The sequence below is a fragment of the Phyllobates terribilis genome, unplaced genomic scaffold (assembly GCF_046119375.1).
Source record: "Phyllobates terribilis strain yellow unplaced genomic scaffold, ASM4611937v1 Scaffold_1__5_contigs__length_1240528914, whole genome shotgun sequence".
Taxonomy (NCBI): domain Eukaryota; kingdom Metazoa; phylum Chordata; class Amphibia; order Anura; family Dendrobatidae; genus Phyllobates; species Phyllobates terribilis.
The window spans coordinates 964,865,797-964,882,017 of record NW_027362761.1 but is presented as its reverse complement, the minus strand read 5'-3'; the positions used below and the strand labels follow the sequence as shown (position 1 = coordinate 964,882,017).

The 16,221-nt window shown below is 42.1% G+C and overlaps 1 protein-coding gene across 3 annotated transcripts in view; it reads right to left on the bottom strand.

Annotated features, from left to right (window-relative positions):
* Positions 1-857: 857 nt before the first annotated feature.
* DCLK2 (doublecortin like kinase 2) overlaps positions 858-16,221 on the bottom strand; it is a 185,746-nt gene continuing 170,382 nt past the window's right edge. For 2 of the 3 annotated variants that reach the window (XM_073642516.1, XM_073642517.1), the window contains one exon: positions 858-3,369. In XM_073642516.1, coding sequence (XP_073498617.1) covers positions 3,226-3,369 — 144 coding nt within the window. In that variant the 3' untranslated portion in view covers positions 858-3,225. Of the gene's footprint in view, positions 3,370-12,476; positions 12,592-16,221 lie in introns of those variants that run through there. The other variant, XM_073642518.1, reaches the window with a different exon arrangement.

The following is a 16,221-nucleotide window of genomic DNA, read 5'->3' as shown; positions in this document are numbered from 1 at the left end:
GTTGCAATGTTTCAGAGTAAATTACAGTTGTTGGTAACATAGGAGCCTGTTTGTTTTGCATGTTGAATGTGGATAGGGCATTAATCATCTGAAAGGTTCTCTTTAAGTTCTGAAAAAGGAAAAATACTGGTGCACATAGAGCATCACCAATACAAATCATAGAGGGATAGCAGAAGTGTTAACCCGATGTTGTCACGCTGGGTGCATGATAAAAAATAAAGCTTAGCCAGCATATATCAGGATGCTGAATCCTGGAGTCTCACCAACATCCGGAAAGTGAATGTAATGGCATCATAGTACAAGCAAACAAACAAGCGACCACTTATTGGCGCTGCTTACTTAAATGCACAGAATGCATACAGTGAAGTACTAAAGTGAAAGACCTAATCCTTCATCAGGAATAGAATATACAGATCAATAAAATTATGTACATAGAAACAAAACACTACATACTGGAGCATTTTGATCTCATATATAGTTTATTGATCTGTATAATTTATGATTGATGGAGTCAGTTCAACTCTGAAACGCGTTGCAACTATAAAAAAAGACATAGTTCACTTTAACACCTCATTGTATATGCACCTTATACATTTAGGAAGCAGTGCTGATCAAGGTGGTTGTTTGCTTCCTTTGCAGGGTCTCCTTAAAACTATTGATGTGCCCAGTCTCATCATTGATAGAACTGCATGTTCACTGCAATATAAACAGGGTCAATTGTTTTTTTTGGGGATACACTGATCATTCCTTTTTTTTGTTTACTCACATCCGTATTACACTTGGAACATAGAAGTTGTGTTACTACACAAAGAGCCACATAATGTAAATCATGTCTCATATAATCTCCCTCTTCTAGATGTCATATGACTATAAATCACCAGCTTACACCACATTTCAACTTTCCACAAACGTATGTTATTTTGTTTGTTTTGAGATGTCTTACCGATATTTTGCTTTATTCTGTATGTGAGCTATAGTTGAGATAAAAGATATGGCCACACTTACAAGGACAGTTCTGCTAAAATAAAAATGATAAATCTACTTTTCATTACACAATGCATGGACAGTTTAATATGAATATGAATGTGTATGTACTGTAGACTATGTGCAGAATGGACACTTTTTTGCATAGTATAGACCCAGTTGTGTCTGTTTAGCTCCCTGCTCACATTTTAACAATTGTTTCCTGGCCTTTCTTACCGTATATATTATAGAACAGCTTTATTCTATTGTTTAGTACAGCTTTAATATAAAGTGAGCTAACCCTTGGTCTTCGATTTTGGGTTAGACAGAGACCTAAACATAGAATGACAGGCACATCAATGCATACTATGCAAAAAATATTTCTAGGTCTACTTGCCTCGAAAGATTACTACATTTGGACAACAGGCCGGGGCTTACATAGGTGGGGAGGGGCCTTAGCAATAGTCAAACTATTTCCAGGTGTGGCCATACTGGCCAGAGGGGCCCAGTGTTTGTTTCCCCTTTTGGGCCATTTCCGAATCACCTTACTTATTAACATTGCAGTTTCCCTGTAGAGACGAGTCCTGCCTCTGAGGCTATTCTCAAACTGAGTTTTTTGAGGAGTTTAATAATGGATGATTTTTTCAAGTGGAAACCACTGTTCCTTTTTTGGAGTATTTGAGCAGACTATATTTTCCTGAAAATTTTTATTTTCAACAGGTTTTGAACCTATTTTAAAGTGTATTTGGAAGCCTTTCTTTTACCCTGCAGTGTTTTTTTGCAGCCTTTTTATTTGATGGGTCAAATTTCCAAGAGGAAACTACCTAGAATAAGTAACATGCACTTCTTTTTTCCACCAGGTGTTTTTCAAAACCTAAAGAGGGGAAAAAAAAATGGACTAAAATTGAGTCTTTTAAATGGTTTTAAGATGGTTTTTGGAGGAAATCGGCCCCAAATGCCCCTCAAAAAACTCCGTTGTAACAAAGCCTAAAAAAGAAGACTGGACCAAGACAAAACCCCACAGCTGCCACATTATCTCCCTCTATGATATGTTTGCCTTTGCCAATAATGTATTTATATGATGCTTCCATCACATTGAACAATATTATAATTAAAAGATGACTTTTTTCCTGAAAACCAGCATACATGCTCTCAAATATCACAAGTGCCCAGCCCTTCCATGTCATTGAAGCATGAGTGGGCACATTGACCATGATTGTCTTCACCTCCTTAGAGACTGGCGGATTTCTTTATAATGTATAGTAGCATTACTAGTACAAACCATGCAGTGCAGCCTTTTCTAACCAGATATGGACTTTACTAATCTGTGATGCAAGATGTTTTTTTGAGATTTTGTTATGCAGTGAACACAGATTATGGATGTGTTATAAACAGAAAGCTTTAATGCTAGAAATATCTATCGAGTATGGCTAACAATGGTATTATTATATTAGCCCCTAATAGCACATTCCTGCTTGTAATCTGGATACTGAACAATATTTTGAGAAAATGTTTTTATTTAGTTGCACTTTTGCTGAGATCAGGTTTTTGTACGAAACATGCAGCAAGTTCTACATTCCTTTCTGTAACAGAAAAATTAGCAAGGTTTTTTTTTTTTTACATAAATAGTCGTAAGATCCAACCAAAGTAGTCACACAGCAATCAATGGAAGAACGTGTCTCCAAATAAATACCACTTCTCAAAATCATATACCCCTTTCACCAGGCAAAGGTCTGGAATACTGCAGAATGGTAAGACTTAGCCTATTTCATTGTAGCATTTGTACGATCCACAGTCTGAATTTAGGTCTTAAAAAACTAAAACTATAGAGAAAATGTGAATCCTTTGAAACCCCCTCCCCCCCCCAAAAAAAACTACTATCGTCAGTGCTGAAATTAGGATGTGCTGTAGAGATCCGCTTCACAAAATCTTAGTAGTGTTAACAAATCAGTAGCTGTTTGACCAGCACTTCCACGTCAGAAACTAACTAATACAGAAATGTATGGAAAAGTAGCTTTTCCTTTCAGATACTAATGCATCCTTCAAAGGAGGGATTGTTCAAGTCCGACTCTAACATTCTACTGTGGTCCCTTATTGACTTTAATGCAAACTGGTGGAAGCCAGTATATGTGTCTCGGAAATAAAAAAGTAAACATGACGTAATAACAACAGCTATCGCCCACCGAGGATGGTCATCAGGTAACTTTATGGTTAGTGAACACACTGCTCAGTAGACAGTAATCTGCTCCAGGCTTGAATCCATCACATCAATTTGGTAGACCCCAAATCCAGGTGAAGGTCATCAGCCAGTCTGGTCCCCGTGCTGGTCTTCTCCCGGTCAGTGGTACCATTGTCATCACAGCGTTTACAGTAAACAATCTGCCCTTGTTTATCAAGAGCTGTGTTCTGTAGAAAGAAATGGTCACCGTATTTAAGAAATAACCATGAAACAATGGGAAAGTAATGTGGGATGCAGATTATAAGCATGCAAGGAAAAGGAGAAATAATAATGACCAGAATCATGTGATCTTCCATCAAGATCATTCACGTAGTTGGTGACCTCTTACCGTAGCCTTAGTAGAGCTATCGCTTTGAAAATAATAGCTTCTATTTGATGCCAATCCCACTAATTACACCACTTCCCAAAGTATTTTATTTGGTCTTATTGTCAGAAACTCAAACTGTGAGTCATTTTATAGGACAGGTTAGATTGTTTGTTTGATTCTTTATATATGTATATATATATATATACACTGCTCAAAAAAAAAAAGGGAACACTCAAATAACACATCCTAGATCTGAATGACTGAAATATTCTCACTGAATACTTTGTTCTGTACAAAGTTGAATGTGCTGACAACAAAATCACCAAAAATCATCAATGGAAATCAAATTTATTAACCAATGGAGGCCTGGATTTGGAGTCACCCCCAAAATTAAAGTGGAAAAATACACTACAGGCTGATGTAATGTCCTTAAAGCAAGTCAAAATGAGGCTCAGTATTGTGTGTGGCCTCCACGTGCCTGTATGACCTCCCTACAACGCCTGGGCATGCTCCTGATGAGGTTGCGGATGGTCTCCTGTTGGATCTCCTCCCAGACCTGGACTAAAGCATCCGCCAACTCCAGGACAGTCTGTGGTGCAACGTGACGTTGATGGATGGAGCGAGACATGATGTCCCAGATGTGCTCAATCGGATTCAGGTCTGGGGAACGGGCGGGCCAGTCCATAGCTTCAAAGCATTCATCTTGCAGGAACTGCTGACACACTCCAGCCACATGAGGTCTGGCATTAGGAGGAACCCAGGGCCAACAGCACCAGCATATGGTCTCACAAGGGGTCTGAGGATCTCATCTTGGTACCTAATGGCAGTCAGGCTACCTCTGGTGAGCACATGGAGGGCTGTGCGGCCCTCCAAAGAAATGCCACCCAACACCATTACTGACCCACTGCCAAACTGGTCATGCTGAAGGATGTTGCAGGCAGCGGATCGCTCTCCACGGCGCCTCCACACTGTCACATCTGTCACACGTGCTCAGTGTGAACCTGCTTTCATCTGTGAAAAACACAGGGCGCCAGTGGCGACTTTGCCAATCCTGGTATTCTGTGGCAAATGCCAAGCGTCCTGCACGGTGTTGGGCTGTGAGCACAACCCCCATCTGTTGACATCGGGCCCTCATACCACCCTCATGCAGTCGGTTTCTAACTGTTTGTGAAGACACATGCACATTTGTGGCCTGTTGGAGGTCATTTTGCAGGGCTCTGGCAGTGCTCCTCCTGTTCCTCCTTGCACAAAGGAGGAGGTAACGGTCCTGCTGCTGGGTTGTTGCCCTCCTATGGCCCCCTCCACGTCTCCTGGTATCTGCTCCATGCTCTGGACACTGTGCTGACAGACACAGCTACCCTTCTTGCCACAGCTCGCACTGATGTGCCATCCTGAATGAACTGCACTACCTGAGCAACTTCTGTGGGTTGTACTGTAGACACCGCCTTATGCTACTGTACCTCTAGGGGTGAGAGCAATGGCAAAATGAAAAAGTGACCAAAACAACAGCCAAAAAGGATAAGAACAGAGAAATGGTCTGTGGTCACCACCTGCAGAACCATTCCTTTATAGGGGGTATCTTGCTAATTGCCTATCATTTCTACCAGTTGTCTGTTCCATTTGCACAACAGCAGGAGAAATTGATTCACAATCAGTGTTGCTTCATAACTGGACAGGTAGATTTCACAGAAGTGTTATTGACTTGGAGTTACATTGTGTTGTTTAAGTGTTCCCTTTATTTTTTTGAGCAGTATATATATATATATATATATATATATTGGTATGACACTAACACAAAACAAAGAACATGCTAATAATACACATTGTGCATGGAAAACAACATGACACTGAACTACAGGAAGACACATTGAACAGGTTATGCTGACTGACAAAGCTGCTGCACACCTCCATGCAACACAGGATTTGAAGGAAGCCTGTCAGCAGAAAATGATTGTTCAAACCAAGCACAGGCTCTCAGTGCTAGAATGGCAAAAAGTGGAGTGCACCTTCCCACCTACTTGATTTTACCTCAACCCTTCCCTGGCTCCTGTAGAGACAGAGCTGTCAATCAAGGAAGAGGAGAGCAGCGATAGATGGAAAACAAGTAAGTCAGAAGGTGCACTGGACTGTCTGGCTTATCCACTGGTGCACTGAGCACCTGTGCTTGGTTTGAACAGTCATTTTTTGCTGATGCACTTCAATTAAAGCAGTTTCCAGCTTTAGTGAATAAGTCTTACTCCTTGTAAAGTGAAAAAATATTCACTTATTTTAATAATTGTGTATCGAACTGCCATTCACCAGTAAATGTAATGTTTCAAGTTGTAATTCCAGGGAATGTATAGGATGCACTCACTAGGACAAGTTTAGTTATCTTAAAAAGCGTCTCCGAAAATAGAAAAAACTAAATAATTAAAGGAAATTTCATTAGAAATAAATTCCTAAATACATTTAATTAGCAAATCACAATTATTTTGTTTAGGGAGGTAATCACTATAGAATTGAAATGACAGCTGCCTAGAATGTTAGGACAGGAGACTGTGAGCACGTGCAGTAGGACAGGAGCCTGTGAGCACGTGCAGTAAGACAGGAGCCTGTGAGCACGTGCAGTAAGACAGGAGCCTGTGAGCACGTGCAGTAGGATAGGAGCCTGTGAGCACGTGCAGTAGGACAGAAGCCTGTGAGCACGAGCAGTAAGGCAGAAGCCTGTGAGCACGTGCAGTAGGACAGGAGCCTGTGAGCACGTGCAGTAGGACAGGAGCCTGTGAGCAAGTGCAGTAGCACAGGAGCCTGTGAGCACATGCAGTAGAACAGGAGCCTGTGAGCACGTGCAGTAGGACAGGAGCCTGCGAGCACGTGCAGTAGGACAGGAGCCTGTGAGCACGTGAAATAGGACAGGAGCCTGTGAGCAGCAGCAGTAGGACAGGAGCCTGTGAGCAGCAGCAATAGGACAGGAGCCTGTGAGCACATACAGTAGGACAGAAGCCTGTGAGCACGTGCAGTAGGACAGGAGCCTGTGAGCACCAGCAGTAGGACAGGAGCCTGTGAGCACCTGCAGTAGGACAGGAGTCTGTGAGCACATGCAGTAGAACAGGAGCCTGTGAGCATGTGCAGTAGAACAGCAGCCTGTGAGCATGTGCAGTAGGACAGGCGCCTGTGAGCATGTGCAGTAGGACAGGCGCCTGTGAGCATGTGCAGTAGGACAGGTGCCTGTGAGCACGTGCAGTAGGACAGGCGCCTGTGAGCACGTGCAGTAGGACAGGAGCCTGCAAGCACGTGCAGTAGGACAGGAGCCTGCGAGCATGTGAAATAGGACAGGAGCCTGTGAGCACCTGCAGTAGGACAGGAGCCTGTGAGCAGCAGCAGTAGGACAGGAGCCTGTGAGCACGTACAGTAGGACAGGAGCCTGTGAGCACGTGCAGTAGGACAGGAGCCTGTGAGCACCTGCAGTAGGACAGGAGCCTGTGAGCACCTGCAGTAGGACAGGAGCCTGTGAGTACGTGCAGTAGGACAGGAGCCTGTGAGCACCTGCAGTAGGACAGGAGCCTGTGAGCACCTGCAGTAGGACAGGAGCCTGTGAGCACCTGCAGTAGGACAGGAGCCTGTGAGCATCTGCAGTGGAGCCTGTGAGCATGTGCAGTAGGACAGGAGCCTGTGAGCACCTGCAGTAGGACAGGAGCCTGTGAGCACCTGCAGTAGGACAGGAGCCTGTGAGCACCTGCAGTAGGACAGGAGCCTGTGAGCATCTGCAGTGGAGCCTGTGAGCATGTGCAGTAGGACAGGAGCCTGTGAGCATCTGCAGTGGAGCCTGTGAGCATCTGCAGTAGGACAGGAGCCTGTGAGCATCTGTAGTAGGACAGGAGCCTGTGAGCACGTGCAGTAGGACAGGAGCCTGTGAGCATCTGTAGTAGGACAGGAGCCTGTGAGCACATGCATTAGGACAGGAGCCTGTGAGCATCTGCAGTAGGACAGGAGCCTGTGAGCATCTGTAGTAGGACAGGAGCCTGTGAGCACGTGCAGTAGGACAGGAGCCTCTGAGCATCTGCAGTAGGACAGGACCCTGTGAGCATCTGTAGTAGGACAGGAGCCTGTGAGCACATGCAGTAGGACAGGAGCCTGTGAGCACCTGCAGTAGGACAGGAGCCTGTGAGCACATGCAGTAGGACAGGAGCCTGTGAGCACATGCAGTAGGACAGGAGCCTGTGAGCACATGCAGTAGGACAGGAGCCTGTGAGCACATGTAGTAGGACAGGAGCCTGTGAGCACATGCAGTAGGACAGGAGCCTGTGAGCACATGCAGTAGGACAGGAGCCTGTGAGCACGTGCAGTAGGACAGGAGCCTGTGAGCACATGCATTAGGACAGGAGCCTGTGAGCTTCTGCAGTAGGACAGGAGCCTGTGAGCATCTGTAGTAGGACAGGAGCCTGTGAGCACGTGCAGTAGGACAGGAGCCTGTGAGCATCTGCAGTAGGACAGGAGCCTGTGAGCATCTGTAGTAGGACAGGAGCCTGTGAGCACATGCAGTAGGACAGGAGCCTGTGAGCACCTGCAGTAGGACAGGAGCCTGTGAGCACATGCAGTAGGACAGGAGCCTGTGAGCACATGCAGTAGGACAGGAGCCTGTGAGCACATCCAGTAGGACAGTAGCCTGTGAGCACATGTAGTAGGACAGGAGCCTGTGAGCACATGCAGTAGGACAGGAGCCTGTGAGCACATGCAGTAGGACAGGAGCCTGTGAGCACATGCAGTAGGACAGGAGCCTGTGAGCACATGCAGTAGGACAGGAGCCTGTGAGCACATGTAGTAGGACGGGAGCCTGTGAGCACATGCAGTAGGACAGGAGCCTGTGAGCACATGCAGTAGGACAGGAGCCTGTGAGCACATGCAGTAGGACAGGAGCCTGTGAGCACATGCAGTAGGACAGGAGCCTGTGAGCACATGTAGTAGGACAGGAGCCTGTGAGCACATGCAGTAGGACAGGAGCCTGTGAGCACATGCAGTAGGACAGGAGCCTGTGAGCACATGCAGTAGGACAGGAGCCTGTGAGCACATGTAGTAGGACAGGAGCCTGTGAGCACATGCAGTAGGACAGGAGCCTGTGAGCACATGCAGTAGGACAGGAGCCTGTGAGCACGTGCAGTAGGACAGGAGCCAGTGAGCATCTGTAGTAGGACAGGGACCTGTGAGGATGTACAGTAGGAAGCTCTGGCCTTTTACATATGTAGGAGCATGAGCTCCAGTAATAATGGAGATACCTGATGTGCTGAGGTAAGAAGAGGCCGCTCAAACTTCTGTGTGACCTCTTTCTGAATTACGTTATAAGTATAAGGTGATGGCCATTTTAATTGTATAGTGATACCTCTCTAGACAAAAAGATTGTGATTTGCTAATTAAATCTAATTAGGAATTTATTTCTAATGATATTTCTTTCAGTTACTTATTTTTTTTATTCTCGGAGAACCTCTTTACCAGTATTGTTATCACACATCTCTCTGGTAATGAGCTGTGTACATACATGGCGAGGATAGATTTATTATTCATCCCCTTGAAGTAAACAAAGAATGTTTCCATTCAGTGCATGAGCAGAGATCTAGAAAACTGTGATGAATTGATGCTCAAAACATAATAAAAAAAGTATTAAAATATCTACTATGCACAAATGCGGTTTATTTGCTGCAACCAGAAAATACCTTTAAACACAAACAATATTTCTAGTCTCCAGTAAATAATGGCTACTAATGTAAGTGCCATGCAGAGGGTAATAATAGCAGGAGAGCCAACAAGCCACTCTTCAAGGTAAACTTGACCTGTATGGTATATAGCCTGCAATAACTGTTCTGGCCACATGGTGGAAAGCCACGCCCACTGCGATGCATAGGGTCCGAACCCAGGGCCTAAAGTCACGCTCATTAGTACTAATGACAGAGGTATGCTTAATATTCAATATTAATGACTTGTACATAAATATATATTTAAATAGCATGCTTGGAAATTTGGCTTTTTTCCCCCTCAGTAATATGATCTCACAATTTATATAGATGGGTATTATTACATCTCCTTCTCTCTAGGGGAACAGGGTATTATATTATGCATTTATGCAGCAGGTAAAGCATTGCAGGTGCAGTTAGTACATACCATTGTCCTGGAACTAAGCAGAGGGGAAGCAAGGCAGGCATTTGGAAACAGGAGGGATGGAGGAAAGAAGCAAGGGATAGAAACTAGACTTACTAAAAGCAAAGTCAACAACACTGAATACAATAGAAACAACAATGTATGGACATGTATGTACAGCACAAGGCGGCACCATCGTAACCCTCAAGAAATGATATATAATGTCTGTACATTACAATGTAATCTACATTTTACAGGTAATATAAAATAATAGTAAATAACGACCAGTTCAATGCTGGTGTTTAAAAACAATAAATAAAAAATAATAATGAATTTAGATTCCCCTTACTGTAAGCAACAATAACTGTAATAAATTACAAGAAAAACTGTAATATACTAAGAAAGAAAAAAAAGAAGAGCACTAATTGGAATGTGTCATCAGAAAATGACCCAATGTCATCCAATACACACTCCTCAACATTGAAATTGAAACACCAAGAAGGAAGAGTTGAGGAATCATGGAAACTACAGGTTCTATAGACATGTTAATGAAATACAAATGATAAAAAAATGCAAATGAGCAAAATGTGGCCTGGTGTTGTCATGTTGAAAAATGGCTCCAGGGACACTTTGGAGACATGGTCATACCACTGGTTACACCACCAAATCAATGTAATGCCGAGTTATTAGTGCATCTGATATGAACACTAGAGGGGTCCGGCTACCGTAAATTATGCCACCATACTCCTGGGAGTATCATAGAATCATAGAATGGTAGAGTTGGAAGGGACCTCCTGGGTCATCTGGTCCAACCCCCTGCTCAAAGCAGGATTCACTAAATCATCTCAGACAGATGTCTGTCCAGCCTCTGTTTGAAGACGTCCATTGAAGGAGAACTCACCACCTCTCGTGGCAGCCTGTTCCACTCATTAATAGGACGGGTATTCCCTTGTGAATGCTTCTTTATTGCGTTGCCCACGTGGTCACCAGACCAATCTCCGGCTATCATTTCTAGACCTCCAATCCAACCTCCATTGCGGTTTTGCTCTGCCCTATGATGACCCTTGAGAGTGGTGGTGTGAAGTTAATGGAACACCTGCAGCTTGAAGTCTGATTCACAGCCCAATGTTGTGCAAACAGCTTCAGCTGGTTTGTGTAGCCAGGCTTAGGCATGGAATGTGATGCTCAATTTCAATAGCAGCATAGAATGGATAACTACACGCCATTCTTCTAATCGGACGATCCGTCCATGCAAAGGTTCGCCTCTTGAGGACATTCCAGTTCATCGCTCTTTCAACCACTGGTACACATAACGTTGAACATTGCTGACATCTCGGCCTACATGTGTTGCGATCGTCCTGGTGTAATAAACCAAGGTCTCTCAGTTCAAGGATTCTGACCCTCTTAGTTTGTGACAAGCGGCGATAACTGGCACGGCGACAAACAGGAGGCATAGCAAAATCATCCCACAAGACTTCATCCAGCTTGAGGATTCATGTGGCTAAAAAAGATTGCTTTTAATCAGGCTTTTATACACCCACATGCCACAGATTAGGTGGAGTTAGATGTTTGAAAATTTGATCATCAGATCTTAGCGACCCCTGCTACTTCCTCAATTTGCATAGCTTAACGGTTTGTTCTTTTTGGTGATGCAATTTCAAGGTTGCTGAGTGTTTATACAGTATATATACAGAAATATTGCAATTTTCACACAGGTCACTGAGCCTAATATTAGACTCATAATTCCTATTTTGTACAAATGACTTTTCAGCAGTCTCACAATTGTCACAGACATGATTGCTTTGATTGGTAAAACCTCTATAGATCACAGGTAACATGGGATACACCATTAAAAATAGGTGATTATTACAGCGCTCTTCCTTATTCTACCTTCACAATAACCCTTGCTCAGATCAGAGTGTGACCAAAAATAATTCAATAAGTCTTAGCTGCTAAAATAAACAAGAAGTCTAGTTTTAGGCTTAGTGGCAGGTTTTACAAATTGCAAAATTTCTGAACTTTTTTTTACATAGGTAAAATATGAAATAAAAAAAAATAAATACATTTAACATAAAAACCTTATTTAAACAATTGGTCACTTTCTGATTACACACTCCATTTACCCGTTTGTTTACTCATTTTTGGTAAAAGTACTTTAATAATTTACCATGGAGAAATTATAGACATTTTCTTTCACTGATAGGAGTTAAATTGTGTTTTGGTTGCTGTTTGGTTCAGTCACTCAAAAAAATTCACTTTCTCACTTTTTTAAGCCATGGTTAATTTTTACCCTACTTTTTCAATAATGAAATGAGCCATATTTTAATAAAATGTTCAAAATATTTAACTGGTGGTCTACAGTTGGAGAATTAAGACTCCCTTTTCAGTTCAGCCCTATGCACTTAAAAAGGATAAGATTTTATAAAAAAAAACACCTACTAAACTTTTTTTTTAAATGTAATTATTAATCAGCCTTTCCAAGCTTATATTACAAAAATTCATAACTAATCAATAATTACAAAAAAAAGTGAAATTAATTTTAAATGAATTTTGGAAAAATAAAAAATCTATTAATAAATAAATACTGGTGATGTCCTATCTTCCTTGACTATTACAATTGAGCGTTAAAGAATAACAGAGAACATACAAGATACAATAATATAACGATTATCTGTTCAGTATTCATGAACTCAATGTAATTGAAGAATTGTGTTAGGTTGGCAGAAATGCTCGTCAGAAACTTTTGTGAAGGCCGCAGTGCTGTAAGCCAATGTAAACTCTCCCCAGCAAGAATTGAAGAGCAGTGTGAAAAAATAAGGTGAGATAAGGGGCAGGCATAAGGCAGAATATTTCTTATAAGATTGTAGTACAATGTAGCTGTATACCAAGCCTCTGCTTCCGTCTCATCGTCACTGGCCCAATATTAATGCAAGAAATGGAGGTCAGAAGTTCCTTGTTACAAGTCAAACTCAAACTGTGAAATAAATGTAGACAATATCATCTCAAAGCTTTTCAGAGCTATTTTTTTAGTTGTATTTTCGTTCTCCTTAATGAGGCTTTTAAGTTTTAAGTAAATGAAATAATGATTGTGTTAGGAGAAGCAAGTTTTTAATATACTGCATCAATTTGTCACTCTTAAGGTTCTTGCTGGCAATGGGTGAAAACATTCCCCTAGGCAAATCCTCTGTGAGATAAAACATCAGCAGCATAAACTGCAATCCAGTCCGGATACTTTGCTGCGATGTAGTCACTGGAGCTTAGTGCATTTAGCTCAGACATTTGCTTAGAGGGGTTGTCTCTAATATCTCACCTTGGCGAAACAAGCATTTTCTTAATTTACATTTATTAAAAAAAAGGTAGACATTGCTTCTGGTGATGTCACGTCCTGTTCTCAGATGCCATCCCCTTTGGATAAAATTCCTCTCAATGTACCCATGATGCCTTGTGCAGGGTTAAACAGAATGTCAGCGCTAATATATTTAGGCCTCATTCATACGTCCGTGTTTCACGTACGCGTTCTATCCATTCTTTTTTTACGGATACAACACGTACCCATTATAATCTATAGTCGCACTCATATGCCTGTTTTTGTTTCCGATATCATAGATGAAGAGAGCCAAATCAAGTCTATGGGTCTGTGAAAAACAGATATACAGAACACAGATGGCATCAGTGTACAGTCTGTGTACTGTCAGTATTTAATACTGCAAGGTTAGGAGAAGCTTTGTCATTTATTTATCCATCTGTAAAAACAGATAGTAAAAATGGACACATGGACCATACACTGATGATACATTGATGGTAAAAATGAACACATGGACCATACACTGATGATACATTGATGGTAAAAATGAACACATGGACCATACACTGATGATACATTGATGGTAAAAATGAACACATGGACCATACACTGATGACATTGATGGTAAAAACAAACACATGGACCAAACACTGATGACATTGATGGTAAAAACGAACACATGGACCAAACACTGATGACATTGATGGTAAAAACGAACACATGGACCATACACTGATGACATTGATGGCAAAAACAAACACATGGACCAAACACTGATGACATTGATGGTAAAAACGAACACATGGACCAAACACTGATGACATTGATGGTAAAAACGAACACATGGACCATACACTGATGACATTGATGGTAAAAACGAACACATGGACCATATACTGATGACACTGATGGTAAAAACGGACACATTGACCAAACACTGATGACATTTATGGTAAAAACAAACACATGGACCATACACTGATGACATTGATGGTAAAAACGAACACATGGACCATACACTGATGTCACTGATGGTAAAAACGGACACATGGACCAAACACTGATGACACTGATGGTAAAAATGGACACACATACCAAACACTGATGACACTGATGGTAAAAACGGACACATGGACCATACACTGATGATACATTGATGGTAAAAACGGACACATGGACCAAACACTGATGATACATTGATGGTAAAAACGGACACATGGACCAAACACATATGACACTGATGGTAAGAACGGACACATGGACCAAACACTGATGACATTGATGGTAAAAACGAACACATGGACCATACACTGATGACATTGATGGTAAAAACGAACACATGGACCATACACTGATGACACTGATGGAAAAAACGGACACATGGACCAAACACTGATGACATTGATGGTAAAAACGAACACATGGACCAAACACTGATGACACTGATGGTAAAAACGGACACATGGACCAAACACTGATGACACTGATGGTAAAAACAAACACATGGACCAAACACTGATGACATTGATGGTAAAAACGGACACATGGACCAAACACTGATGACATTGATGGTAAAAACGAACACATGGACCATATACTGATGACACTGATGGTAAAAACGGACACATGGACCAAACACTGATGACATTGATGGTAAAAACGAACACATGGACCATACACTGATGACATTGATGATAAAAACGAACACATGGACCATACACTGATGACACTGATGGTAAAAACGGACACATTGACCAAACACTGATGACATTTATGGTAAAAACAAACACATGGACCATACACTGATGACATTGATGGTAAAAACGAACACATGGACCATACACTGATGTCACTGATGGTAAAAACGGACACATGGACCAAACACTGATGACACTGATGGTAAAAATGGACACACATACCAAACACTGATGACACTGATGGTAAAAACGGACACATGGACCATACACTGATGATACATTGATGGTAAAAACGGACACATGGACTAAACACTGATGATACATTGATGGTAAAAACGGACACATGGACCAAACACATATGACACTGATGGTAAGAACGGACACATGGACCAAACACTGATGACATTGATGGTAAAAACGAACACATGGACCATACACTGATGACATTGATGGTAAAAACGAACACATGGACCATACACTGATGACACTGATGGAAAAAACGGACACATGGACCAAACACTGATGACATTGATGGTAAAAACGAACACATGGACCAAACACTGATGACACTGATGGTAAAAACGGACACATGGACCAAACACTGATGACACTGATAGTAAAAACAAACACATGGACCAAACACTGATGACATTGATGGTAAAAACGGACACATGGACCAAACACTGATGACATTGATGGTAAAAACGAACACATGGACCATATACTGATGACACTGATGGTAAAAACGGACACATGGACCAAACACTGATGACATTGATGGTAAAAACGAACACATGGACCATACACTGATGACATTGATGATAAAAACGAACACATGGACCATACACTGATGACACTGATGGTAAAAACGGACACATGGACCAAACACTGATGACACTGATGGTAAAAACGGACACATGGACCATACACTGATGATACATTGATGGTAAAAACGGACACATGGACCAAACACTGATGATACATTGATGGTAAAAACGGACACATGGACCAAACACATATGACACTGATGGTAAGAACGGACACATGGACCAAACACTGATGACACTGATGGTAAAAACGGACACATGGACCAAACACTGATGATACATTGATGGTAAAAACGGACACATGGACCAAACACCTATGACACTGATGGTAAGAATGGACACATGGACCATACACTGATGACACTGATGGTAAAAATGAACACATGGACCAAACACCTATGACACTGATGGTAAGAATGGACACATGGACCATACACTGATGACACTGATAGTAAAAACGGACACATGGACCAAACACCTATGACACTGATGGTAAGACTGGACACATGGACCATACACTGATGACACTGATGGTAAAAACGGACACATGGACAAAACACTGATGACACTGATGGTAAAAATGGACACATGGACCAAACACTGATGATACACTGATGGTAAAAACGGACACATGGACCAAACACTGAGGACACTGATGGTAAAAACAGACACATGGACCAAACACTGATGATAGATTGACGGTAAAAACGGACACACAGACCAAACACTGACGACACTGATGGTAAAAATGGACACACGGACCATACAATGACAAC